This window comes from Myodes glareolus, chromosome 13 (genome assembly GCF_982192425.1).
Source record: "Myodes glareolus chromosome 13, mMyoGla1.1, whole genome shotgun sequence".
Taxonomy (NCBI): Eukaryota; Metazoa; Chordata; class Mammalia; order Rodentia; family Cricetidae; genus Myodes; species Myodes glareolus.
The window spans coordinates 55,321,905-55,347,232 of record NC_142038.1 but is presented as its reverse complement, the minus strand read 5'-3'; the positions used below and the strand labels follow the sequence as shown (position 1 = coordinate 55,347,232).

Genomic DNA, 25,328 nt, shown 5'->3' with positions numbered 1-25,328 from the left:
CTATCAGGCAGATCTCTGGGATGGCTGTAGCTACTGGGTCCCAGCAGCCTCCTGGTATGCCACAATGTTTGCACCTGCTGCCACAGCACCACAGTGCACCCCATTGATAGAGCTCTTGGCATTTTGTGCATTCCAGATGTGAAACCAAGGCTTCCCTTCTTCCCTTCCCTTCCCTTCCCTTCCCTTCCCTTCCCTTCCCTTCCCTTCCCTTCCCTTCCCTTCCCTTCCCTTCCCTTCCCCTCTCCTCCCCTCCTTTTTCTCCTCTACATTTTCTTCCTCCTTGTCCCCTCTTCTCCAGGCCCCCCTCCCCGAGCTTAGGAGAGATCTCGTGTATCTCAGGCTGCCCTCAAACTCCCTATGTAGCCCAGGATAACCTTGAACGCCTGTTCTTCTTGCCTTCACTTTCCAGTTGCAGGGATTACAGGTGTTCACTACCAGGCTCAGTTTATGTAGTGCTAGGGACCAGTCTACCAACTGAGTTACAGCCTCAGGTCTGAGGGCCACGTTCCTGATCCCTGCTAGGACCTGGTGGAGCGGCTGCTAGGAGAGGCAGGTAGGGAGGCCTTCCCTGCCCAATGCTGTGGGTGTCCAGGATCCCAGGTGCCCAAACAAACCTGCAGCCTACAGGAAAAAGACACAGGCCAGGCCTGGGGAGAGATGGCTGTGCCCAGTTTAGGTCCCACACCTGATCCTTGTAACTACCTTCTCATCATTTTGCCTCCTATCTGCCGCATACTTTATTACTTCCATTGTCTCAGGGTCCCTCTGCTATGGAGCATCCCGATGGCCACAGGCTAGGAATGGGGCTACATTTTAGGGTTCCTCACCTTCTCAAAATTATACTCGCCAGACCACACTCCATGGAGGACTTGGGAGTAAATGAGTTCAGTGCTCACAGGGTCCTCCCGGGAGTCATGCCAGGGGGTGAAGAACTCCTTCCGGAAGTAGATGCGCCAGGGGGTCTGGCGCTGGCTCTCTCCCCTCTCCCGGGCCAGTTGTTCACACTGGGCCACAGCATCCATCACATGGTCACTGCCATTGCCCAAGGACCAGAACTGAGGCCAGAATCGGGGGCAAGAGAGGTTAACAGCTAGTATGTGCCAAGACCCACGGAGACACCTACCCTTCACACTGTGTGGAAGACAGACTGTGATGCCCTGTGTGCGCCAAGAAGCCACTTCTGAGTCCACCTGGACACCGAAGCTTCTTTCATTTTTTTTCTTTTTATAAGTACATGCATATATGTGTGCATCTGTGTGCTTGAGGAGGTCATGGGTGGGTGGCAAGTCTTCCTTAATCGATCTCCATCTTAGTTTTTGAGGTAAGATCTCTCACAGAACCTAGGGCAAGTATTGCAGCAAATGCCACCCTGTTCAGATTATTTACGTGGTTCTGGGGGGTTGAACTCAGGTCCTCATGTTTACTGCCCGTGCTCTACCTACTGAGCTGTCTCCTCAGCCCTCAGAAGGTGTCTTTATAAGGATCATAGTCTGTCCATCACTCCCACCATGCCTCCCAAAGAAGGTAGAATTAGATTCTCCTGGGCAAGTGTTAGTGTTCCTGAGTTTGGGGGTGGGGTGGGGAAGGCTCCTGCCTGGCCCTGTCTGGATAAAGATGCAACTGTTAGCCTATGAATATGCAGGCAGAAGGATTGAACATCTTGTATGAGGCGTTTCTGATGTGTGTATATATGTGCACATGTACATATGAATGTTTGTGCACACACGTGTATGGATGTGCATGCCCATGAGAGTGTGTGTGATGGCTGAGGATGCGGCTAGGGCAGGTTAATGAGGTACAGACTTGATCTTCAGGGTTCTCTGGCTCTGGTGTATATGGAAGGCCATGTGTAGGCTAAGACCCCCAGTTGATACCTTGTCATACACAGCGACCTGGAGGGAGAAGCCCAGCTGGTCCTTGAGGCCCTTTTTCTGAGCGATGTGCTGGCAGACTTCTTGGGACGTGGAGGCAGAATCCACAGAGACAGTCAGGCTCCCTCCAGCTGCAAGGATGACCTGGATCGGGATGTGCTTCTTGGACTTGACAGCCTGGGGACAGACAGATGGCGCCTGTAGTCCTACGTCTCAGACCTGCCAGTCTCTAGAGGCTCCCCATTCCTAAGTTTGCTTGTCCCTCTGAAGTCCTGAGGGTGAGGCCCTCAGAATACCAGGGTCTGGCTGAGACTTGGCACCCTGTCCAATGGTCTGTGTTGCCCACTCGTAGCTGGTGAGTCGTGGACTTTTGGGAGGCGGTCTCTGTATCACACACACACACACACACACACACACACACACACGTGAATAATTTTTTTTAAAAAAAAAAAGATGCCATGGAGAGGGTGGAAGGAGCCAAGGATAAGGGTGTCCTACCCTATACTGCCCATCTCCCATCCCTGTCAGCACCTACCTGCAACTCCAGCCAGGTGGGGGGTTCTGAGCGCACCCCATTGGAGAAGGTACGTTGTAGGCGCTCGGCACAGAAGGGCCCATAGCTGGCTGGCCCTTGACTAATGAAATTCAGCAGATACTAGTGGTGAAAAAATGACGGGAAGAAGAAGACGTTTAGAATGGAGGTGCCTTCTATTTTCTGCCCAAGTCAACTTAAAACTCTTTATTGCTGGAGGTGGAGCTCAGTTGATAGTGCTTGCCCAGCATAGAGGAAGCCCTGGGTTCTAGTCACACTAGGATAGACCCTAACTGTCCATCAGTAAGTTCAACCCTTTGTGGAAAAGTTAGGTCTGCTTCTGAATCTACCTCTGCAGGGCCGGTACAGACATACATCATTTGCATGTTTATGTGGTGCTGGGGATTGGATCCAGGGCTTCATGCATGCTCGGCAAGCATGCTACCAATTGAGTTATACCCCCAGTCCATCTCCAACTTAGTCTTGAAGACTGTTTCAGTGCCTGGGACCAGAGGCAGTGGCCCTGCAGCCCGGATAGGAGCTTGAAGAAGCCAAGGAAAGCATCCTCTCAGATGTGAAAATGGAGGCCTAGAATAGTCTAGCGTTGCTGCTCATTAGCTGTGACTTCTGGTCTTGGTTGAGGACTCAGGGTCTGTCCCTGCTGTAGACTGCCCTCCTCCCAAGTCCAGTCCCACCTCAGCTCAGCTCTCATTACCTTCATGAACTTCTCTGAGGGAGGGAAGCAGCCCAGACAGAGGCTGAGCAGAATCCAGCCCCGGGCCACGCTGCTTGTCTTATGGTTCCCAGAGAGCTGCTTGCAGATCTGGCAGTAGACTTCATCTCTGAAAGACACAGACCACAGGGTCTGAGAGAGGAGCACAACGGGCGCTCAGGCACACGGCAACGGAGGATCCCACCTTACCCAGTCTTAGCACAGTCTAGGGAAGTGCCCATCACCGGATGTCTTCCAGGTGCCCTCTTCCCGCTCCCCCTTCCTACTTAATCAAGGAGTGGCCTTCAGTCCTCTTCCAAGATACCTCCTCCTCTGGTCTTTGCTCCTCTTACCCCCTCTGCCCATGGTGGCCTTCTTGCCCTTGCTGTTTTTCTTGGTCCTCTCCATGGTTCATGTATAGGCCAACCTGCTTCCCTCAACCTCACAGTTACTTCAAATGACTTTTCTTCTCCTCTGCAATAAGTGGCTACGCCATACTCTGGAGATGGTCACCTCCTCCAGCAGTGAGAAAAGGAGGATGTGGTGTCTACTTTTGAGTGTCAATTTACTAGAAATTCCATGATGGATCTGGAGAGATGGCTCAGAGGTTGAGTACTGGCTTCTCTTCCAGAGGTCCAGAGTTCAATTCCCAGCAACCACATGGTGGCTCACAACCATCTGTAATGAGATCTGGTGCCCTCTTCTAGGCAGAACACTGTGTACATAATAAATAAATATTTTAAAAGAAATACCTAGGATGAAATTTCTCCAATTTTTAAAAATAGAGGCACTTAGTCCTATGAGCTTGCCTCTTCAATTTGCCCCATAAATATGGATATGTTATGTATTCATTTTAATTTGATTCTAGAAAAATTTTAATTCCCTTCTTCCATTTTTGTCTTGACTCAATTTTCATTTAGTGGTGAATTGTTTAGCTTTCATGAATTTGTGTGCTCTTTTTCTTGTCTACTGTTGATTTTTAGCATCTCCACATCTGATGGTTGACTAGTATCTAAAATGTATAAAGAACTAAAAAAACTCAGACCTCAAGAAAACAAACAACCAATTAAAATGGGGTACAGATCTAAACAGAGAATTCTCAAAAGAGGAAATATAAATGAACTAGAATAAATTAAAGAAATGTTCAATATCCTTACTTATCAGGGAAATGCACATCAAAATACTCTGAGATTCCATCTCACATCAGTCAGCATGGCTAAGATCAATAAAACAAATGACAACGTGTGCTGGGGAGGATGTGGGGTAAGGGGACACTCATCCATTGCTGGTGAGAGTACAAACTTGTACAGCCACTATGGACATCAGTGTGGCAGTTCCTCAGGAAGCTGAGAATAGATCTAATTCAAGATGCACATGTACCACTCTTGGACATATATCCAAAGGATGCTTCATCCCACTACAGAGACACTTGCTCAACCTTGTTTATTGCTGCTCTTTTTCATAAAAGCCAGAAATTGAAAACAACCTAGATGTCCATCAACAGAAGAATAGATAAAGAACATGTGGCACATTTAAACTGAGTATCACTCAGCTATTAAAAAGAATTATGAAATTTGAAGGTAAATGGATGGAAGTAGAAAAAAATTATCCGGAGTGAGGTAACCTAGACTCCTACTTCTTATAAAACAAATTGCACATGCAGTATATATAATATAAGCACATGTATCTTAACATATATAATATAATGAAGAACTTTCTCCTTTACAGGGTCCTGTACTAAAGCCTGTGCTAGAATGAAGACCCCGAACCAGAATAATCTCAGCACCTGGGAGGCTGAGGCAGGAAAATCAGGAGTTCCAGGCCAGCCTGGGCTACACAGTGAGCCTCAAAAAATAAAACAAAACAACAAAATGAAGCAGGTGATTCTCGAGTCCATGATGGACCTAACTTAAAACTGTCTGACCATAATAAAGAAAAATAATCATGTTGGGAAAAATAACTTAAGAAACAGTTACTACATTCTACAGGCATATTTATTATGGAGACTAAGGTTTATAGGAGGAATCATATTAAAATTCAATCTTGTTAAAAAAATCTTTCAAAAAAATTAATAGGCTCTATACAAAACCTCTCTCCAGAAAAAAAACAAGAACTGGGTTTGCCCAGTGGTCCTCCCACTCCCCTCTCTTGCACAGGAATGTGTGTGTCTATGTGTGTGATCTTGTAGAAGTTTTCCTTGGTTGCTCTCCACACTACTCACTTATGTTTTGAGACAGGGTCTCTTGGCCTGGAACTTACTGATTTGGCTGGACTATTTGGCCAGCAAGTTCCAGAGATCCTCCTGTCTTTACTTCCCCAGCATAAGTTCAAGTTCAAGTTCACACTACTTTTCCTGACTTGCTTCCCACCCCCTCATTTATTTATTTATTTAGTGACATGGGCTCTGGAGATCAAACTCAGTTCATCATGCATGTGTGGCAAACATTTTACCAACCAAAGCATCTCACAACTTTCTTACTAAGTCAGGAAGAGAGCCCTGGGTGGCTCTGTCATCTACTATGCCAAGGGCCTAACCTAGAGGCTCAGACCAGAGAGTAGGAGAAGAGCTGGTACCTCAAGGCAGATAATAAGATGCTGCCACCATGGACTAAGTGCTAGTGAAATGGCCTCGTGTCCTAAACAGAAGCCAGAGTAGACTGACCTGAGTCCGGGACGCATGATGGCATAGCCCACAATGAAGTGCACCTTCTCCAGGTTAGACATGGGTCTTTCTGAGACAGGAACATCAGAATTGAATGCCTCTTCACCAGTATTCTGTTTTCTGGCCACCTAGAAGTTCACAGACAGTTGTTAGCACAGCTGTGACCCTCCTGGAACCCCGCACTAATCCGATACCAAGCCAAGACAGACAAATCTAGCTGGGCTCATTGGGCCAGTGATCCATGAGGACCACTTCGGCTTTATGAAGAGATATCACAGGACTCTTGGTCCCAGCTGCTTATTCTCTGTGGAAGCAGACAGGGAACCAAGGGAGTGTTAGTGCTCACGGGGCTGACCCTATAGCCACCAGGGCTAGAGCATTTGTCTTTGACACTCAGACACTATCTGGCTCAATTTACAAAGTTAGTAGCACAGGTAGGAACAGAGGGTGCACCTTGCCTCCATGACATCACTGTGAGAATTTGCTGTCCAGATCTCTGATTTGAGAGCTTGCTATGAGATTGAGCTTGGGTTGAGGTCAAGTCAGGGCCAGGTACCAGTTCTGTCTGGGTAAAGCTGGTTAGGGATACAGGAGCTAAGTGTGAAATGTTGGTTTGACGAATTGACAGGGCTTTCTTGGCCGATGGAACACACATGGCTTGGAGAATGGGCAGGGTTTGCTTGACCTATGGAACATATGTGTGTGAAAGAAAACTGAGACCTGACCCTGGGAAGTCAGTCCAGTGTCTCTCTGTCCACCCTTTAGAGGACAGACTGTCTTCTGGAGTCCCTGGGAAGGCTATCTGCCTCCAATGTGATCTCCTGACATCCCCATTCTGGTTATGCCCCTGCCTCACAAAGTGTATGACTTCCAAGACTAGACACTACATCTTCCTTCTTGGATCACTCAGTGTGAAGAAAAACCATGTTGTGGGGATTCTTAGCTAGCTCAGGACAGACACCATGTAGCTGGGACCCATGTATCATTCCGTGATCTTGGGAGTGGACTGAGGTCGGTTCTACAGATTATTCCAGTGAAAGTTTACAGTTTGGCAGCATCTTCGAGAGACTCTGATTCAAAACCATCCAAGCCACTCCTGTCTCTCAGAAAGAACCAGTCTGCCCTGAGTCTTAAGCTGCTGTGCTTCAAGGTGACCTATTACACAGCAGCCACCACCTGGCACACTCATGGAGCTCATGCCTCTGGAGATAAGGAAGCCTCACCGACCCTGGGTCATCCACGTGACCAGGGCTGTGGAGGCTTTCAGATTCCTCTGTGGTTAGTAGGAACATGGGGCCTCATGTTTCAGTGACCTGGGGTATGGAGCCCTTCTGGACTTCTACAGTGGCCCCCTGCCTACTATCACTGCTACTTAAGTAATTCCTTTCGATTTTGGTTAATTCATTGCACGAAATTGGAGGAGGCCTTGGTCAAAAGATATTGTGAATTATTTTTAAACTGTCTGTATGTAAACATCTGTATAGGCATTCGGGTGTGGGGGGTGAGGGCACAGGTGTACCTGCACGTGTATATGAGTCTAGATAGAGGCCAGAGATCAGTATGAGGAATCTTCTTCAATAATTTCACAATATAATTTAAAAAATTTTTTATGTGTAGTGCTCAAAGAGGCCAGACGAAGGCATTGGATTTCATGGAGCTGGAATTAGAAGTAGTTATACATACTGGGTGCTAGGAAGCAAACTCTGGAAGAACAGCAAGGGCTCTTAACTGCTGAGCCATCTCTCTAGCCCCTCCACTTTCTTTTTCAGTCCGGGTCTTTTACCCAACTTAGAGCTCACTGGTTTGGCGGGGCTGGCCGGGCTGGCTGATCAGTAAGATCTAGGAATTTTCTTGCCCTGCCAGTACCAAGGTCACTGGCACACAGCTCTTTAAAGAAAAGCTTTTACTTTAATTATTTTTAAATATGTGTGTCTGTGGGTGTGCAGATGAATGAAGATGCCCCCAGAGGACAGAGGCGTTAGGTACCCTCGAACTGGAGTTACAGGTGCTGATGGACTGCTTGGTATGGGTGCTGGGAATCGAACTTGTGTACTGAAAGGGCAGTACATGCTCTTAACAGCTCAGCTGTCTCTCTAGCTGCAGTCACAACCAGCTTCTTATGAGAGCACTAGGGATCTTGAACTCAGCTTGTCACACTTGGGCAACGCCATGTTACCACACTAGCCATCTCCCCTATCCTCCAAGCTCCATCAGAGGTCGTGGTAGGTCATGGATCAAGAGCTTGTTCTTTGGGCTGGGGGTACAGCTCAGCATGCCCAGCACACACCAGGGTTGGGGTTCTATTCCAGGCACAGGAAGGAAGAGGAAAGGAACTTGCTCTCTGAATCAGTATAGTGGGTTGAAAACCAGCTCCCACATGTGTGTTCACTCTGACTGATAAACATAATAATGGATACTTTATAGGCCTGGCATACCTGAGGATTAAATGAAGAAAAATAACTGCTATCTAGTGGGGCTACCGTTCAGTAGTCGCATCTGCTTTTTGTTTTGATGTGAGTGTGTGTGTGTGTGTGTGTGTGTGTGTGTGTATGCAGATGTGTGCACAGCCAGCATATGTGTGAAAGTCAGGGGACAGCCTCAGGCATCAGTCCTCACCGTCTGGTTTTTTTTGATGTGGGGCCTCATCACCACCGTACATACCAGGTTGACTTCAGGCTTTGGGGTTCTTCTGACTGCTTCCCATTTCCTCAGGGGAGTGCTGGCTACTGTGCCTGGCTTGGTTTTGGGGGGGGATTTGACCTTGATTTTCATGGCAAATGCCCTCATCCACTGAGTCAGCTCCCCAGCCCTATTTATATTCCTTCTCTGTATCTTTTTCTCTGGCGTCCAACTCGCTAGATAGCCAAGGATGACCCTGAAATCCTGACCCTCCTGTGTCTAGGACTTGAGCGCTGGAATAACAAGTAGGCCCCAACCTCATCTAGGGACCAAGTTCAGGGTTTTGTTCATGCTAGGCAGGCACTCTACCAACTGAGTCATAGCCCCAGCCTCAAACATCTGTTGTTGTTTTTAAATGTTAATTAGTCAAAGCTAATGTTGGGAGTTTAGAAGCCCCTCTCCATTCACCACTGCAAAATCCCAACCGTCCTGGTGCCGCTCTTGACTGGTGCCTTCCCAGATACAGTCACGTCTGAGGCCTAGGCTCAGCGGGCGGTGCTGCTGCCCAGCCTCCCAAGTTCTTCTCCGGTGGACACCTGTCTGCTGCCCTCACCACATACCTGTGCATGTCCGTTGTGCTGTGAGCCCCGAGTGCCACTGTCCTTGCTCAGTCTGTTATGGGTCTGCCGGGTCACTGAGTCACTCAGGCTATTTCTGGTGTAGAGCACTGGTTCCGGAAGGTCCCCCATGAACCTCAGGATGATGGGCCATACAGCTAGAGCTGTCTGGAGAACGAGACAGAAGGCCTGGTTGATTCCAGCCTTGGAGTCCATGGCAACCTGGGCTCGTTGCTTATTTCCTCTGAACCCCAGCTCAGACTTTGGGCTTTGGGGTCGGGGAGCAGGGCTGGGCTACATAGAAACCAGTGAACAGCTGGTACCAGGTGGTCAGTTTCATTTTCATGGTAGAGCAGTGGGTATTTGAGCAGCTTCTGGATGTGGGTGTGGTTGGCGGATTTCTGGAAGTACGTCACAGCAAACTTGGGGAAGGAATACTCAGCCAGGCCGTCCCTATCTTCCTCCGGCATCTCCGCCATGGGTACTGCATCCAGATCAACTTCGGGCAGTTTCTGAGTCTTGACTTCCAGATCCTGGGAGGGCCAAACAGGGAGGACATGAGCCAAGCTTTCAGCCAATGGAGTGCACACGACAAGTCCCAGTTAGCCCGAGAAGGGTCTTCCCGTCCCTGCTTGGACTGTCTTACCTCAAAGCCTGCTGGAGCTGGGCCCTCCTGGCCTCCAATCATGGCTGGGAGGAAGCCGAACACTTTCTCCACCATCTCTGTGTCGGTGACAGTGTCATAGATGGACCTACGCTTCCTGTCAGGGACAGCACCTTGACCCTTTGGTTCGTTAGCCAGAATGACCGGAGGTTCCTGTATATATCCCATAGAGAGAAGGTCACTTACAGGTAGGGCTGACCTCCAGGGTGCAACATTGCCTACCGCCACAGGGCAGAGCACCCCAGAACCCTAGGAACCCTTATCTTGCCATCATTTGTCCGAATAAAGATGTTTCCCCTAAAATAATAAAAATTTTGTGTATATGGACGTGTATGAATAAGTGTCTTCCTCAGTTGCTCTCCATTTAATTTTTTTGAGACAGATATTTTTTTTAAAAAAAAATTCATTTTACATATCAACCACAGTTCCCCCTCCCTCCTCTTTTCCTGTGGGACAGAATTTCTTATCAAGCCTGGAGGTCACCAATTTGGTGAAACTGGCTGGCTATCCAGCCCAGGGAGGCCCCTGCCTCTGCCTCCTCAGAGCTGGGGTTGCAGGTGAATGTCACCGTCGCTGGATTTTTTTTTTTCATGCATGTCGGGGATTCAAACTCAGGTCCTTACATCAGACACCTTATCAACTGAGCCATTCACTTTGCCCAATCATAAAATTTAACATCTAGAATGAGTGGAGATCATTCATCAGGCCTCTTCCTTTCTAGCAATTATCAGGAAGGAGAGTTTGACCACTGAGGCACTCCACAAACTTCAGGAACCCAGATGCCAGTTACTAAGCCACCACTCAGGACCCCTCAGTCCCTTCATTCTGTCAAGGGACCACAGGGGAGACTTTGGGATCTACACTAAAGCACCTGGAGGCCCAAGTGCTTTGCAGCCAGTGATGGCCTGAGGATCTCTCCTCTCACATGGCCTGCTTGCTTTCCCAGTATGTTGTGCAGAAGAACCCATGTGTGTCTACGGAGACGAAGCCCATGTTATCCCATCCCTTTGCCGCATCACATTTCCCAATGACCCAGGAAATAAAGAATGAGGTTGACGAGATTGGCTCTTAGATACATAATGGAAGTGGTAAGATTCTGCATAGTGGGATTTTAAGATGCAGCCCTCTCTCTCTCTCTCTGTGTGTGTGTGTGTGTGTGTGCACGCTCGCATGCCCACGCAAGCTCATGTGTGTGTGTAGACCAGAGAACAACCTTGCGTTGTTCTGTAGGGAGCTGTCTACATTGTAAGTTTTTTGTTTTTGGAGACAGGATTTTTCAATGACAGCTCACCCAGTAGGCTAGGCTGGCTGACCTGTGACCTCGAGGGATCTGCCTGTCTCCACGTCTCCAGTGTTAGGATTACAGATGCATACCACCATGTCTATGTTTCTCATGTAGGTTCTGGGATCCAGCTCAGGTCCTCAGGTTAGTGAGACAAGGACTGTAACAACTGAGCTCTCTCCCTAGCCCCACTCCCTCGAATATGGGAGGGAGGGTTATTTTGATGCTGATGCTCCCCATCCCCTCAATCTCCTACAGGCTGGATGATGAGTCTTGTGCTTTCCTGCCTCCTGAACAGTTTGTTCTTCTTAGAGAGATAGCGCCTCTCATAGCAGATCTGACCCAGATTCCCTACACCTTTAAGGGGACTGATCATCGCTGATTAGAAGTCATCCCCAAGCCCAAAGGGCTAAGATGCTCCCCTTTCAGGTTTCAGATACAAGGCTGTCTTGCCAGTCTGATTCCTATTTCATGTTATACCTACAAGTCCCCTGGGCATGACTGAGTCTTCCTTCCCAGATGCCATTATGAGCTACAAGAGAAGGGAATCTATTCTGCTTCCTATTTTGTGTATGTGTGTGCGCGCGCGTGCGCGTGTGCACGTGCACGCATGTTCATTTGAGTGGGTAAGGGTGCAATTATATGAAGGTCAGAGGTCAATCTCAGATCATTCATAAGGCATCATTCACCTTGTTTTCTGACCCAGGATCGTTTTCTGGCCTGGCGTTTGATGACTATGCTAGTCTGGCATCTGACTATCAAGCCCCAGGAATCCACTGTCTCTACACTGGTATTACAAACACATACCACCACACCTGCCCTTTTCACGTAGGGTCTGAGGATCGATATGAGGGCCTCAGGCTTGTGAGGTGTGGTAGTTAGTTTTGATTGTTAATGTGACACAATCTAGAATCACTTTGGAAGAGCGTCTCAGTGAGGGTTGGTCTGGAGGCATGTCTATGGGGGACTGTCTTGGGTACATGAATTGAGGCGGAAAAACCATCCATCACGAGTGGCACCATGCTGTGGGCCAATTGACCCTGGATTATCTGAGTGGAGCAAGGGGCTGAGCATTAACACATACGCATTAACTTTCACTGGTTTCTGCTTTTCACTGGTTGTAAGATGGCTAGCTGCTTCAACCTCTTGCAACCTTGACTTCGATAAACCCTCTCTCCTTTAAATTGCTTTAGTGAGGGTATTTGTCATAGCAGCAGGAAACATAGCAAGTCGTTTACTGTGGTAGTTTGAATGAAAATAACCCCAGAAGCCCATAGGGAGGGGTATTTTTAGGATGAGTGGCCTTGTGGAGCAGATGTGAGTTGTTGGAGGAAGTGCGTCACTGGGGACAGCAGCCTTTGAGGTTTCAGAAGCTCAAGCCAGACCTAGAGACTCACTCTGTCTCCCTGCTGACTGCTAACCCGGATGTAGAACTCTCAGCTACCTCTCCAAAACCATGTCTGCCTGTGTGCTACCATGCTTCCTACCATGAGGACAATGAACTAAACCTCTGAACTGTAAGCCAGCCCCAATTAAATGTTTCCTTTTAGAAGAGTTGCCATGACCCTGGTGCCTCTTCACAGCAATAGAAACCCTAAATAAGACATTTGTCAGTTGAGCTACCTTCCCAGACATTGCGCACTATCTAAATTATAGTCCCAACAGCATCTCCTAATTTGCGTCATAGATTTTTGCCGTGTTTCGAGTAACTTGTGTAGATTTAAACGTCTTTGTCTGAGAATGTTGGATATTCTAAAGTACTTCTCATAAGTACTCTTAAGGCTCATCAATTTTCCTATTGGCCCCAGACAGTCCTACCTCCCTTGTACACCAAGTAACCACCTACAATGGTTTTCTGTTGCCGGAAGCTCCGCTGGGAAGCCAGGCCTCTGGCATGTACCTGAATGGGGACCGCCGCCTTCCTCTTGGCCTGGACTTGCTGTCGCACTAGGTAGCCCCTGCAATGGGCCTGTAGCTGCACTATCCTCTGTCGCATGGTCTGGAACTGTCTCATCAGTTGGTGGCTCCGGGCAATGGCCTGCAGACGCTTAAACCCCACCAGGATCTGTGGAAACAGAAGGTAGTTAGATTTACTGCAAGACACTTTCCTGAGAGAGCAGAGAGTGGCTCTCCCTGGGAGATCCTCGGTATAATTTAGTCACCTATTTTTTTTTTTTTTGTGCGGTGCTGGTATTACAAGCATCCTTACAGGCCAATGTGCATGAGCCTATTAATTACTTGTAAACTGGAGCAGAGCCTATCAGTCAAATAAGTGCTTGATAAACACCCGGCAAATAGCATATGTGATGGTTTATATTGACTGTGAACTTGGCAGGATCTAGAATTACCTTAGAGACAAAGTTCTGGGCTTGTCTGTGAAGGGTTTTCAAGATAAGGTTAATTGAGGCAAGTAGATCTACCCTAAGCGCAGACAGCACTGTTTCATGGGCAGGTTTCTGCGTTGTATATAAAGGAGACACCTAACTGAGTGTAGGAACTCCTTGCTCGCTGCTTTCTGACTGCAGATGCAATGCAGCAACAGCCTCATGTTTCTGTTGCTGTGATCTCCTTACCATAATGGACTGCTGTATCCTCTTGAACTGTCAGCCCAAATAAGCCCTCCCCTCCTTAAGTTGCTTTAGTCAGGCATTTTGTTGCTGCAGCAAGGGAAATAGCCAATGTGACGTAAATAGTGGACCGGCTTGGGCTTTACAGCAGCCAGCCAGGTTCATCACAGCGCTGGACCATGAGCTCCTGTGGAGTCCATGCAGGCGGGGTTGGTATCTTTAAAATTGGAGAGTAAGAAATGCATGAACACTCAATCTATACCAGGCCACAGAGGTCCCTGGGTCTCCGGGATGAGCCTGTTGACTGATCAAAGACTGATGTAGGCCTGGCCTAAGGGTGTGAAAGTCACAGGGACTCCTAGATGCTGGATATACCCACTCATGAGAAAATCTAGTTAGGTAAGCCCTCTGTGCTTTAATTCCTTTACTTGCAGAGTGATTAATATTAAATAAAGCAGTGCGCTCAGTACAACAGGTCCCCACGTGGCTCCTCCTTCTCAGCTACCACCACGTACTTTTTGAGCACAGAGCTGAAAGTCGGGGCTGGTTGCTGATGTGACCGTTTTAAGCTGCAGTTATAGTCACAGTCATGACAGGAACAAGGGGTCAAGTGAGGCCTAAGAGAGTGCAGTGACGGCCTCTCTGATTCACAGAGAACAACAGTCTCTATTTGGGGCCTGTGGTGGGAAGTAAAATGAGGAAGCAATGCTTGCGACCTGAGGTCCATCCGGCTGGTTAGTATGTTGACTCCATGTTGGGAGAAGAGAAGCCATCAATCCAGTCCAGCTCTGGGGGATGCTCATAATTCTGGAGGGGAACATTTTGACCCCCACCCCCAACACAGGGCTGGAGATCATGCAAAGAAAAGAAAAAAAAATCTGTATTCTATATCAACTTGCAATGGAATGCTTCCTGCCTGGAGCTATAATTCAGAGAAACAATCGTGAATGATGTGTCTTTCATGGGTCCTTTTCTGCTGCCCTTGAAGGCCCATCTTCCCAGGCTTTCTCTCTCACCAGTTCGAAATTCTTTCTTTGGCAGTGGCCTCGCCACGTTGCCTGGAGGGTCACAGCCGCCTGTCTCTGCTTCAGGAACTCCTTCCTGAAGAGAAAATGCAAATTAGAGGTACTAAATAACTCTCCTCCTAGGTCCTGGAAGGGTGTGGAAACAAAGGGGCCCATGTGGAAGCAAAGGTGGGAAATAAAATATCAGGAAGGAAGGGAACTGTATGGCCCATACTTGGATGCCTTGCAAGACCTAAAGATGGGCATGCAGGTTAGAATCATGGGATTTACTATTAACAGCCTGCATCTCTGGGCTAAGGATGTAGCTCAGTGAGAGAACATTTGTCTAGTATAAGGCCTTAGGTTCAGCCCTCAGCATCACAAACAAAAAAACCTCAGGTAAAACAGACAAAAACTAAAGCAAAACAAAAACTCCCCACATGTTTGAATGATGATAAACCAGTTTTTTTTAAATAATCAAGAAATCCCTTCTCATCCCTTCATATTCCACCAAGATACATGAAGGAACAGGGTCAAAGGCCAATTTTTCACTTCTTTTTTTTTCCTGTTTTCATGTGTATGTGTGCATGTGTTCTTGCATGTGTGTAGGCATACATGCTTGTGTGTACCTTTATGTGGAGGCCCGAGGATGATATAAAAATTATCCTCAATCATTCTTCTACCTTTCCATTCTTTGAGTCTCACATGCAAACCCAGAGCTCACTGATCTGACAGCTAAGCACCTAGTTTGCTCTGAAGATCCCAGTGGAGACTTTCTAAAGCTGAAACAATGGGAAGATGGAACACCCATCTGACGTTCACATTGTGTCCTAGAATGCTTTATCTGTCAATTTGACACAATCCTGAGTCATTTGAGAAGGGAGCTTCAAATTCTTGCCAGTCCCTCAGCCCAAGACTGGGACAGAATCTGGACGTAGGATTCCAGAGATCAAAGACCTCTCAAGAGAGCTTGGTCCACATAGACCTTTTATTTCAAACTCAATTGTGTTTTCTTACCACTTTTAATACTTTTGCAGATGAGTTTCTTAGGTTTAGAATAGTATATCCCAGTCATATTAAAACCATACAGAGAACTTCAATATAGATTATTCCTGGGTCCCATATAGAACAATTATATCAGAGTGTTTGTTCTTTGTCTAGTGTGTACACAGAGAGGGAGAGAAAGATAGAGATAGAGACAGACACACAGACACAGAATGAGTCAGTCAACCCTCTCATTGTGTATACCTATGTATACACATGCACAAAAGTCAGCCCTCTAATTGTGTATACCTGTGCATACACACACACACACACACACACACACACACACACACACACCACTGTAATTAAAAACAAACCCTTAGTGGATGGACCAAGTAGCAGAACAGAGAGAGCAGAGATGAATCAATAAGCTTGAAGGTAGAACAGAAGAATTTTTCAGTCTGCACGACAGAGAGGTAATGGGCTGAAGAAAGTGAGCAGGGCCCCAGGGACCAAAGGGGCTATGACAAAGGAGCTAAGACTGGTGTCTTCAAAGACCCAGAAGCTAGGAAGGAAGAAATGGCTTTACTGACAGAGATAACTTCATCAACAAAGTGCTTGCCTTGTAAACATGAGAACCTGCATTTGTGTGTGTGTATGTGTGTGTGCACGCACATGTGTGTGTGTGTGTGTGTGTGTGTGTAAAATGTATATTGACTGAGTGTCCCAATTGAGGAGATCTTGTGCCTCAGTCTCCCAGGCCTGCCTGAGGAACACGGTGTGCTGGATGACTTGCCTGCACTCCAGGTTAAGGGACTGAGGTGCACATAGGCTACTTGGCGGGCCTGGGGTCTCAGAATAGCTGTAGAATACTTAGTGGCAGACCAAGCCAAACTTTGGGATGGTTTATGGGGCAGACACCTGTATTTGTGTCCCCGAAGGACTCTCTGGATGCAGGTCGCTGCTCCGTCCAGGGCCTGGCTCCTCTGGATCTCCAGCATTGTGTCCTGATGATCCTGAGGGTGGGTGAGATCACATCATGTTGCTACCCCTCCCTCGCCCCTCTAACCCTGCTTGGGACCAGGTCTTGGTCTCCAGGGTCAGTTATGTCCCAGACTCTCCTACAAGGACCGCAAAAGAAGGACCCTGATGTGGATCAGAGTGAAGCTGCAGCTACAGCTCACTCTAGCACCGAACTTTCAATCTGTCAGTCTTCATTTCCCAAAGTCAGTCACAATTTACATTGGACTATATGACACACCTGGGCTTATTTCTGTGTAAAAATCATTCCCAAAGCCCATGAGAAGAGATCACGGGAGCTAGCATGAGATGATGGCTTGTCTTCATCCATGGGGGGGGGGGTTCTCCTGCCTCTCACCCCTCCTAATTCCCTGACCCGAGGCTAGAGATGGGAAGCACGGGCCTGCCATGGTAGCCCCAGGAAGGCAGGGATTGTCCTTACAGACCGGAGAGCAATGGCTCTGTGGCTGGTGGAGAGAGGTTGGTGACTCAACCGTTCTCCCTTCCCCCCTCTCTCCCTGTCTCTCATCCCCCTTCCCACCTCATTCTCTCTCCCCCTCTCCTTCTTCTATTTAGCATCAGAGGGATTGTGTCTCTCATGTGCCCTGGTGAGCGTAGAGACATAGACTTGGACCAGACCTTGGGCATGGACGCGAGGAGCCAGGGGTGAACCTTCTATTCTCATTCTTTCCCTATTATCAACTTTACCCTGTGCTGCTTTTTGTGTCTTTTTGTGGCTATTTCACCTTCCTGGATGGTTCCCTTGGGACATTCTCTCTGTTACCCTGTCTCTCTACTACTTCCTTCCTGTCTAGATTCCAGATCCCCATTATGGGACCAACAATGCTTGAGCCAATGGCTAGATGAACACATAGCCCAGCTGGGAACAGGGCAGGCAGGGTGGAATACTCCTTCTCCCCTCCCTATGGTTTCCAGAAGGCCATGGAATCTCACCTTCAGGAAGATTTTGGTCTTTCCCACTTTCCAGTCTTTGTCTGTCCCCAGGCACAGGTCAGCAATGCGCAAGGTCATTTGGCGGTGTTTGTCTTGAAACTGTTGAGAAAACCAGGAGTGACCAGGGACTCTGAAGAGGGGCGAGAGTCTCCTCCCCGGTCATGCAGGCCTCCCAACAAGGGCTGTCTGACTATACTCAGGCATTTGCCTACACTCTAGGTTAAGGGAATGAGGGAAACATAGGATACTTGGTGGGCCTGGGGCCTCCATGTAGCTTGAGAGGATTTAGCCTTAGACCAATCCAAATGTTAGGAAGGCCGCAGGCGGCAGAAGAATGGCAGAACATTCTATCCCACAGATCTTCCTAGACAGCCCTCAGATACTGGACCTGGAGGTCTCAGGAGAGCAGAGTAAACCCACAGACATCTAAAAGGAATACACATAGCCACCAGCATCAACCAGAAGCCTGTGAGCCAGACACTTTGCCTGCAAAGATAGAGTAGGGGATGGCAAGAAAGACAGACAGCTGGGATTGGTGATCCAGGGAGGTCCAGGAGATCAGGAAGGTGGAGAGGACTCAGTGGGAGGCACAAGGTTCTAGCAGCCCGTAGACACACACCTGCTTGCGCTCAGGGCTGGACAGCAGCATGTGGAACCTCTGGGAGAATTCTTCAAACGTGTAGCGGATGGGAAAACCTGACTTGCGGATTTGCACAGTCTCCATCATGCCAGAATAGCGCAGCTGCTGAATGCACAGCTCTCGGTCAAACAGCTGCGGGCAGAGAAGACTGGGTTGAGGAGCCAAGGACCCCACCCTCCAAAACCACTCACTGTTGCTACTGCCAGGGGTGGGGGGGTCAGCTTGCCTAGGGACCTGTCCAGCCATCCTCCAAAGACCCTCTTCTCCTCCGGTTGCTTTTGGTCATGGTGTTTCATCACAGCAGTAGAAACTCTGTCTAAGTGTCTGATGAACAGCACCAGAAGTTGTCCTCTGACCTCCACCTATATCACACACCCTGGGGTGGAGTCGTTTGCATATCCCCTCCCCTTTAGAAATTCACACATTCGGGGTGGAGTCATTTGCATATCCCCCTCCTTAGAAATGCAAAGTCCTTATGTGGGCCTGGTTTACAGCAGTAGGGATGCCACCCTGAGAAAGGCAGCATCGCCTGCCTCTCCTCCTCAGAGGAAGGAAGAAGCGAATCTACTTAGAGGCAGAGGCTCTTTTGGTTCAGTCTTGTCCTCTCTTCCTCTGGATGGACATAAAGAGCTAGATGGAGGGAGAGGGAGCTGAAGTTGGAGGTCAGTGTGACTGACAGGAATCCAGTGTGGTGTTTAGCTTCCCTCATCTCCAGGACTCCAGAGGGTACTCTCAACCTGAAGTTTTAGGGGAGATGACTCCCATGGACAGGTTGGTGAAAGTCACCGTGGTTAGCTCTGGGTGAACAGCCAGCTGTTACTAACTGAGTGTGTCCTGAGAGACTGTAGTTTCTATGTTTCTATATAATCTCCACAACAATGCACATGACAGGCATGATTGGCGCTGGTTTGAAGATGAGATGCCTGGAGGGCCGGGCCATACTCTTCAGTGGCTGAGCCTGTCTGCTCCTCAGTGACCTAGGCCTCTCTCCACAACTCACAGCAGGCAGACGCTGCCACTGAGATGAATTCTGGTCAGAGGCACCACAGAATGTGAGCCTCAGCCTAGGGCAGGTGGTGTGGCTACCTGCAAGACCTCTAAGAGCAAGAATGAGGAAAAAGAGTTGCCTAAGCTGGTGGTGGTGGCGCACATCTTTAATCCCCGCACTTGGGAGGCAGAGGCAGGCGGATCTTTGCGATTTCAAGTTCAGCCTGTTCTACAGAGCGAGTCCCAGGATACCAAGGCTGCACAGAGAAACCTTGTCTCAAAAAAAACAAAACAAAGAGTTGTCTAGCTGCTGTCTATAGCAACTATCTGAAATGAAAAATGAAATGTATGCACTGGCAATGCTGAATCATGCATGGGCATCCTGTATATGGTGGTTCTATTGAACTTGCCCATATTGTGTTTCATGGTCTAAGTTGATGAGAATGACTGACCAGGTCTCTTCCTCAAATAGCAGTTGTCTATACTAGTGTAATTGGCCCCCATAAGCTCATATGAAGTGGCACTATTGGGAGGTGTGGCTTTGTTGGAGGAAGTGTGTCACTTCCTATGTTCAAGGTCTCCTATGTTCAAGATACCACCCAGTGTCTCAGAACACTTCCTGTTGCTGGTGGAAGATGTAGAACTCTCAACTCCCTCTCCAGTACCATGCCTGCCTGCACACTGCCACGGCCCACCGTGATGGCAATGGACTGAATTTTTGACCTGGAAACCACCACAATGACATGTTTTTCCTTTATCAGAGTTGCCGTAGTCCTGGTGTCTCATCACAGCAATAGAAACCCTAAGACAACTAACTTTTATAAAACAGCCTCAATACATACTATTGCATTCTATTTAAAAGGTACTTCATTTTAGTGTAATATTTATTCATTAGACTTATTTTATATTACATTTATCTATTGTGTGTGTACATGAGTGCGTGTGTCAAGGTGCATGTGTGACACGCATGTATGTGGAGGTGAGAGGACAAGTTGTGGAAGCTGGTTCTCTTTGTCTATCATGTGGGTCCTGGGACCAAACTCAGGACATCTGGCTTGGCAACAAGTCCCTGTACCCATTGAGCCATTTGTTAGCCCAAATGTAATTTTCTTTTTGGGCTGGAGATGGTTCAGCTGGTAAGGTACTTTCTAGGGAAGTATGACAACCTGCCTTTTGAGTCACTAGAACCCACATTAAATGCCTCCACCACCACCAAACCTAGGCGTGTACCAACGATACAAGTGATGGGAGGAGGAGGTAAGCAGATCTCAGGGGCCTACTGGCTAGCTGGTCTAGCTAAATCCGCACGCTTTGAGTTCATTGAGGCACCCTGTCTCAACAAATATGGTGGAGGGGCTGGAGAGGTGGCTCAGCAATTAAGACACATATATTCCTGCTAAGACCTAAGTTTAGTTCCAGCGTTCATGTCCAGGAGGTTCACAATGACCTGCAATTCCAACTACAGGGAATCTGGTGCTCTCTTTGGGCCTCCACAAGCTATTACACTCACATGCACATGTGCCCACACAGACACACATGCATACATATACTTTTTAAAAAAGGGGGTGGTTGTTGGAGAGATGGATCACTAGTTAAGAACACTGACTGCTCTTCTAGAAGACTGGGTTTGCATTCCAGCACCCATATTATGGCTCACACTGTCCATAACTCCAGTTCTAGGGAATTCCAGTTCTAGTTCCACTCTGGCCTCGATGGCACCAGGCACATGCATAGCCAAATAACTACACCTATAAAATAAAATAATTTAAAAACTATATAACTTGGAGAGCAATAAAAAGATACCAAATATCAAACTCTATCCTCCATTACACATATGTGCACCCCCAAAGCACGCATGCATACATATGCTAACAAGTACACACAAATATCGTATTATTCCCCTATGACACAGTTTTTAGTTATTTTATATTTGCAAATCGTATTTGCTGGTTTGGGGAGCTTACAGCCTTTTGGGGAGCAAGTTCTATAAGTCAGGGAATCACAGGAGTCCACCTTGTCCCTACCACACAGATGAGTCACCTGTGTAAGAATGTCTAACCAACAAGAACACAGCATGGCACCCTGGAGTCCTAGACTTCTCACTAGATGTGCTTGCTTGTTGGAGCGGGCCACTGCTGATCACCCACCTCAGAGGGCAAGTTTTGCCTCCCAAAGATACTTTGGGCTATGTAGGCATTCTTGTGACCACAGCTTCATTGCTAACTGCCCATAGACAAGAGTAAGTCGGACTTCATGGAAGATAAGAAAAATGAGGCTCAGAGCCTGGCCAAACACACAGAGCAGATGACGGGAGAGCTGAAAAGCTAGGGTGCGAGTGAGCTGAAGCAGCGCAGGTTGTTGAGCTGTGACCTGGGGACAGTGGACAGCTACAACGTTGGCCATGCCCTGGACGTCAATTCTAGGTGTCAAACCCGGCCCCTCAGTGCTGCACCCCATTCGGGCACACCCCCAGTCTCTCCTAGTTACCAGTGGCTTCTTGTACTCATTGGGTTTGATGCAGCGGATGAAGTAGGGCTGGCAGTTGGTCAGGATCCTCATCAGCTGATCCAGGGACTGCTTGAACTGGCCTGCGAGGGTGAGTGGGCGCTTGGTGGGGTCTGACGGCTGCAAAGCGAAAGCAAGGCTCACAAGACAGGGAAGTTATGCCCAGGGAACTGGGGACCATGCCACAGCGAGGGCTGCCACCCAGACAAACGCACACATTTCTTCCTTCATCCCTCCCCATGCCTCCTTTCCTTTCCTTTCCTTTCCTTTCCTTTCCTTTCCTTTCCTTTCCTTTCCTTTCCTTTCCTTTCCTTTCCTTTCCTTTCCTTTCCTTTCCTTTCCTTTCCTTTCCCACTTCCTTCTCTCCCCCTCTCCCTCTGTCCTGTCTTCTTTTCTTCCTTCCCTCCTCTTCTTCATTTCTTCCCTTCTTTTTTCCTCTTTTCTACTTCCCTTTTTATGTAAAAAAATGGTTTTTTTTAAAAAAAATTTCATGTGCATTGGTGTTTTTCCTGCATACATGTCTGTGTGAGGGTATTGGATCCTCTGGAAGTGGAGTTACAGACAGTTGTGAGCTGCCATGTGGGTGCTGGGGATTGAACCCAAGTCCTCTGAAAGAACAGCTAGTGCTTGGAACTGTTGGGCCATCTCTCCAGCCCATTTCCCTCTCTTCCTCCTTCCCTCTGTATTTCTCTCATTCTTCTCTTTCCTTTTTCTTCCTCTCCTTTTTCTCCTTCCTTTTCTCTCTCTTTCCTTTGTTCCCTCCTTCTCTCCTCTTCTCTCCTCTTTTCTTCTTCACTTCATCACAAGCCTTGTTGGGTACCAACTGCATGCTGGGGATGCTGCACACTGAGGATGCTGCACACTGGGGATGTCACATGCTGGGATGCTGCACGCTGGGAATGTTGCACACTGGGGATGCTGCACGCTGGAGATGTCGCATGCAGGGGACTCCTAGTGAAAAAGGCTCTCCCTGGTCCTATCTGTCTGGGACAGTGCCTTGGAGTGAGGGTGGCAGGTAGTAGCTCACCTTGAAGAACTGGTTTCCTGCCTTCAACTGGCGGATGGTGCCATGGCCCAGCTTTGTTTGTGGTGACTCCAGGTTGAATATCTCCTTCAGGAACTTGTTTTTGGAGGACTGAACCAGGTTGAGGATGTCTGTGCTCAGCACATCTCGGTTCTTCTCCAGAAAGCCTGTGGAGAGAGCAGGGCCACCCTTCAGATCAATAGAGCCATCTCCTCCACCCCTTGAGTAAGGTGAGAATGCCTGGGGACTCCAGAACGTGCCCTGAAGTGCTGTCTGTCTTCCACTCGGAACTTCTGTCTCCATCAGCACCGTCCCTTCTGACCTCTGACCTCTCAGACCCTCACATTCCCGTTCACTACCACAGTCTAAATGAACACAGCTATTCTGCTTCTGAGGTCTTGGGCATTCTGCTATGGTTGGAGTTTTCCCAAAGGAACACTTAGCATTCAGAAACAGAGGAGGATAGTGTTCTGGGCTGAACTGTATCTATCCAAATTTATCTGTTGGGGTCATTGCTTCCAGTACTTCTGGATTCAGTATGGACTGCCTGTTTGAAGAGAAGGTTTTGTGTGCATGCAAATGTGCATGCTTGTGCAAGTTTGGTACCCATATGTACTGTGTATGTGAAGGTCAGAGAACATGTATGTGGAGATCAGTTGCTGTCCACAGTTTTAAAGCCAGAGTCCCTCATTAGCCTGACATTCATCAAATAGGCTAAGCTGCTCTCCAGAGAGCCCAGGGATCTGCCTCGCCAGTACTGGGATTACAGGCAGCATACTGTGTCCAGATTTTTTCTTTTTTTCTTGTCATGACTTTTCTTGTCATGGATTGCACCCAGTCATCATGCTTGCAACAGAAAGCACTATTGACTGAGCTTTCGCCCCAACCTGAGAGGCGAAATGATGAAGGTAAAATCGGGTTATGAGGGTAGACCTTGATCCAGTATGGCCAGTGTCATTAAACTCTGAGAGAGAAATGTGTGAGGTCACAGGGAGAGATGGTTACCTATGAGCCATGATCATATGAGGTCATGGGTATAGCAGGGTAGCCCAAAGGAAAACAATACACTTCAGCATTTTTGTTTATTGCTTTATGTTTTTTGAGACTCGGTGGCATATAGCCCAGGCTGGCTTCAGACTTGCTTCGCAGCTGAGGATGATGTTGAATGTCTAGCCCTCCTGCTTTCACGTCCTGACTGCTGGAATCCCAGGCATGTGCCACTATGCCTGTTTACATAGTGCTGGGGAGCAAACGCCAGGGCTTAGTGCATGCTAGGCAAGATTTGGAGCTAAATACCCAGCCCTGCTTTTGCTTTTTAGAACGCATGTGAAGTGTGTGTGTGTGTGTGTGTGTGTGTGTGTGAGAGAGAGAGAGAGAGAGAGAGAGAGAGAGAGAGAGAGAGAGAGAGAGAGAATGGACATGAGCATGCCATTGTGCCTGTGTGGAGATCACAGGACTCCCCTTCTGTCTTATTTGAAGCTAAATATCTTGTTATTCAACACTATATACACAAGGCTGTTGGCCCTTGAGCTTCCAGGGATCCCCCTGTCTCTGTGTCCCATTTCACCACAGCAGTGCTAAGACTACGGATGGGAGATGTGTCTGATCACAAAAGTGCATGGATTTCATGAACTCAGGGCATTCTAAATTAGGTCCTTGCGCTTGGAGAAAAAGTTTCCTGAATCTTAGAATCCTCTTTGAAGGATGTTTTTTGCCTTCCACCCTTCTCTCTCCTTCTCTCTCCTTTGCTAAACTGTTAGGTTACACTTCTAAAGCTAGCCACCAAGGTCCATTCCCTTATTTGGCCACTACCTCCTCCCCAGGCTGACTATCAAGGTTCAGCTATGGAAGTATTGAAGTTCAGCAATCAAAAGTCCCATTTTAGCTCATCTAATTAACTTGTCCAGTCAACATTAAACACCTCATCCTAACACAGGGTTTACCCCTTTCCCCTTAAAAACTGCCATTTGCCTACAGGCCACATCTGTCTCCTCTCTATCCAGAGGCAGTCCTTTGTCCCTCTGGGGAAGACATCCCTTCCCCTTCTCTCTTGCCCCTTTCCTACCCTCTTTCTTGGCTCCTATTCCCTGCCCTTTGTCCCTCTAGAGCAAATAAATCTCCTTTGTGCTGAGAACTTGGTGTTGATGTGTCCTGTGCCGACTCTGGTCACTTCACTCATAAGTTTTATGTCACTTCAAAACAAAGCAAAACAAACAAACAAACAAAAAACCCTCACTCTGGAATACTTAAGGGTGCTGGGGGATGAGCTTCATGTCCTCTTTGGGTTCTGGGACTATGATTGCTAATATTGGTTGTCAATTTGACTACATCTGGAATCAATTAAAACCCAAGCAACTGGACATACCTGTGAGGGATTTTGCTTATTTGGAGCATTTGACATGGGACTGTCCACCCTAAATCTGTATCATTTGAGGTCAGAAGACCCATGTTGGCCACACCTTCTAGCGGCAGCTTATATAAAAGGACACAGAAGAAGGAAGCTTTTGCTATGTGCCTGCTTGCCCTCACTCTCTGTGGCAAATTCAATAGTCCTGGTGCCCAACCCTTTGCTGGTATTGGAACCTACTTCTTCAGGATCACAACATAGACCAAAAACCAACTGAGACAGCCAGTCTCATGGACTGAACAATGACCGGATCCTTGGCCTTCCTGTCAGGAGACAG

General features: G+C 47.9%; 1 protein-coding gene across 1 annotated transcript in view; it reads right to left on the bottom strand.

Annotated features, from left to right (window-relative positions):
• The window catches only part of Myo7b (myosin VIIB), an 81,987-nt gene that overhangs the window by 12,396 nt on the left and 44,263 nt on the right, over nucleotides 1-25,328 (bottom strand). Inside the window, exons 15-29 of the mRNA XM_048442556.3 lie at nucleotides 22,648-22,811; nucleotides 21,603-21,740; nucleotides 18,108-18,260; nucleotides 17,489-17,587; nucleotides 16,436-16,530; nucleotides 14,543-14,627; nucleotides 12,860-13,024; nucleotides 9,660-9,830; nucleotides 9,337-9,546; nucleotides 9,017-9,181; nucleotides 5,778-5,905; nucleotides 3,119-3,245; nucleotides 2,407-2,526; nucleotides 1,875-2,048; nucleotides 828-1,055 (exon numbers count right to left, since the gene is read on the bottom strand). Of these exons, the coding sequence (XP_048298513.3) occupies nucleotides 828-1,055; nucleotides 1,875-2,048; nucleotides 2,407-2,526; nucleotides 3,119-3,245; nucleotides 5,778-5,905; nucleotides 9,017-9,181; nucleotides 9,337-9,546; nucleotides 9,660-9,830; nucleotides 12,860-13,024; nucleotides 14,543-14,627; nucleotides 16,436-16,530; nucleotides 17,489-17,587; nucleotides 18,108-18,260; nucleotides 21,603-21,740; nucleotides 22,648-22,811 (2,222 nt within the window). The remainder of the gene's footprint in view (nucleotides 1-827; nucleotides 1,056-1,874; nucleotides 2,049-2,406; nucleotides 2,527-3,118; nucleotides 3,246-5,777; nucleotides 5,906-9,016; nucleotides 9,182-9,336; nucleotides 9,547-9,659; nucleotides 9,831-12,859; nucleotides 13,025-14,542; nucleotides 14,628-16,435; nucleotides 16,531-17,488; nucleotides 17,588-18,107; nucleotides 18,261-21,602; nucleotides 21,741-22,647; nucleotides 22,812-25,328) is intronic.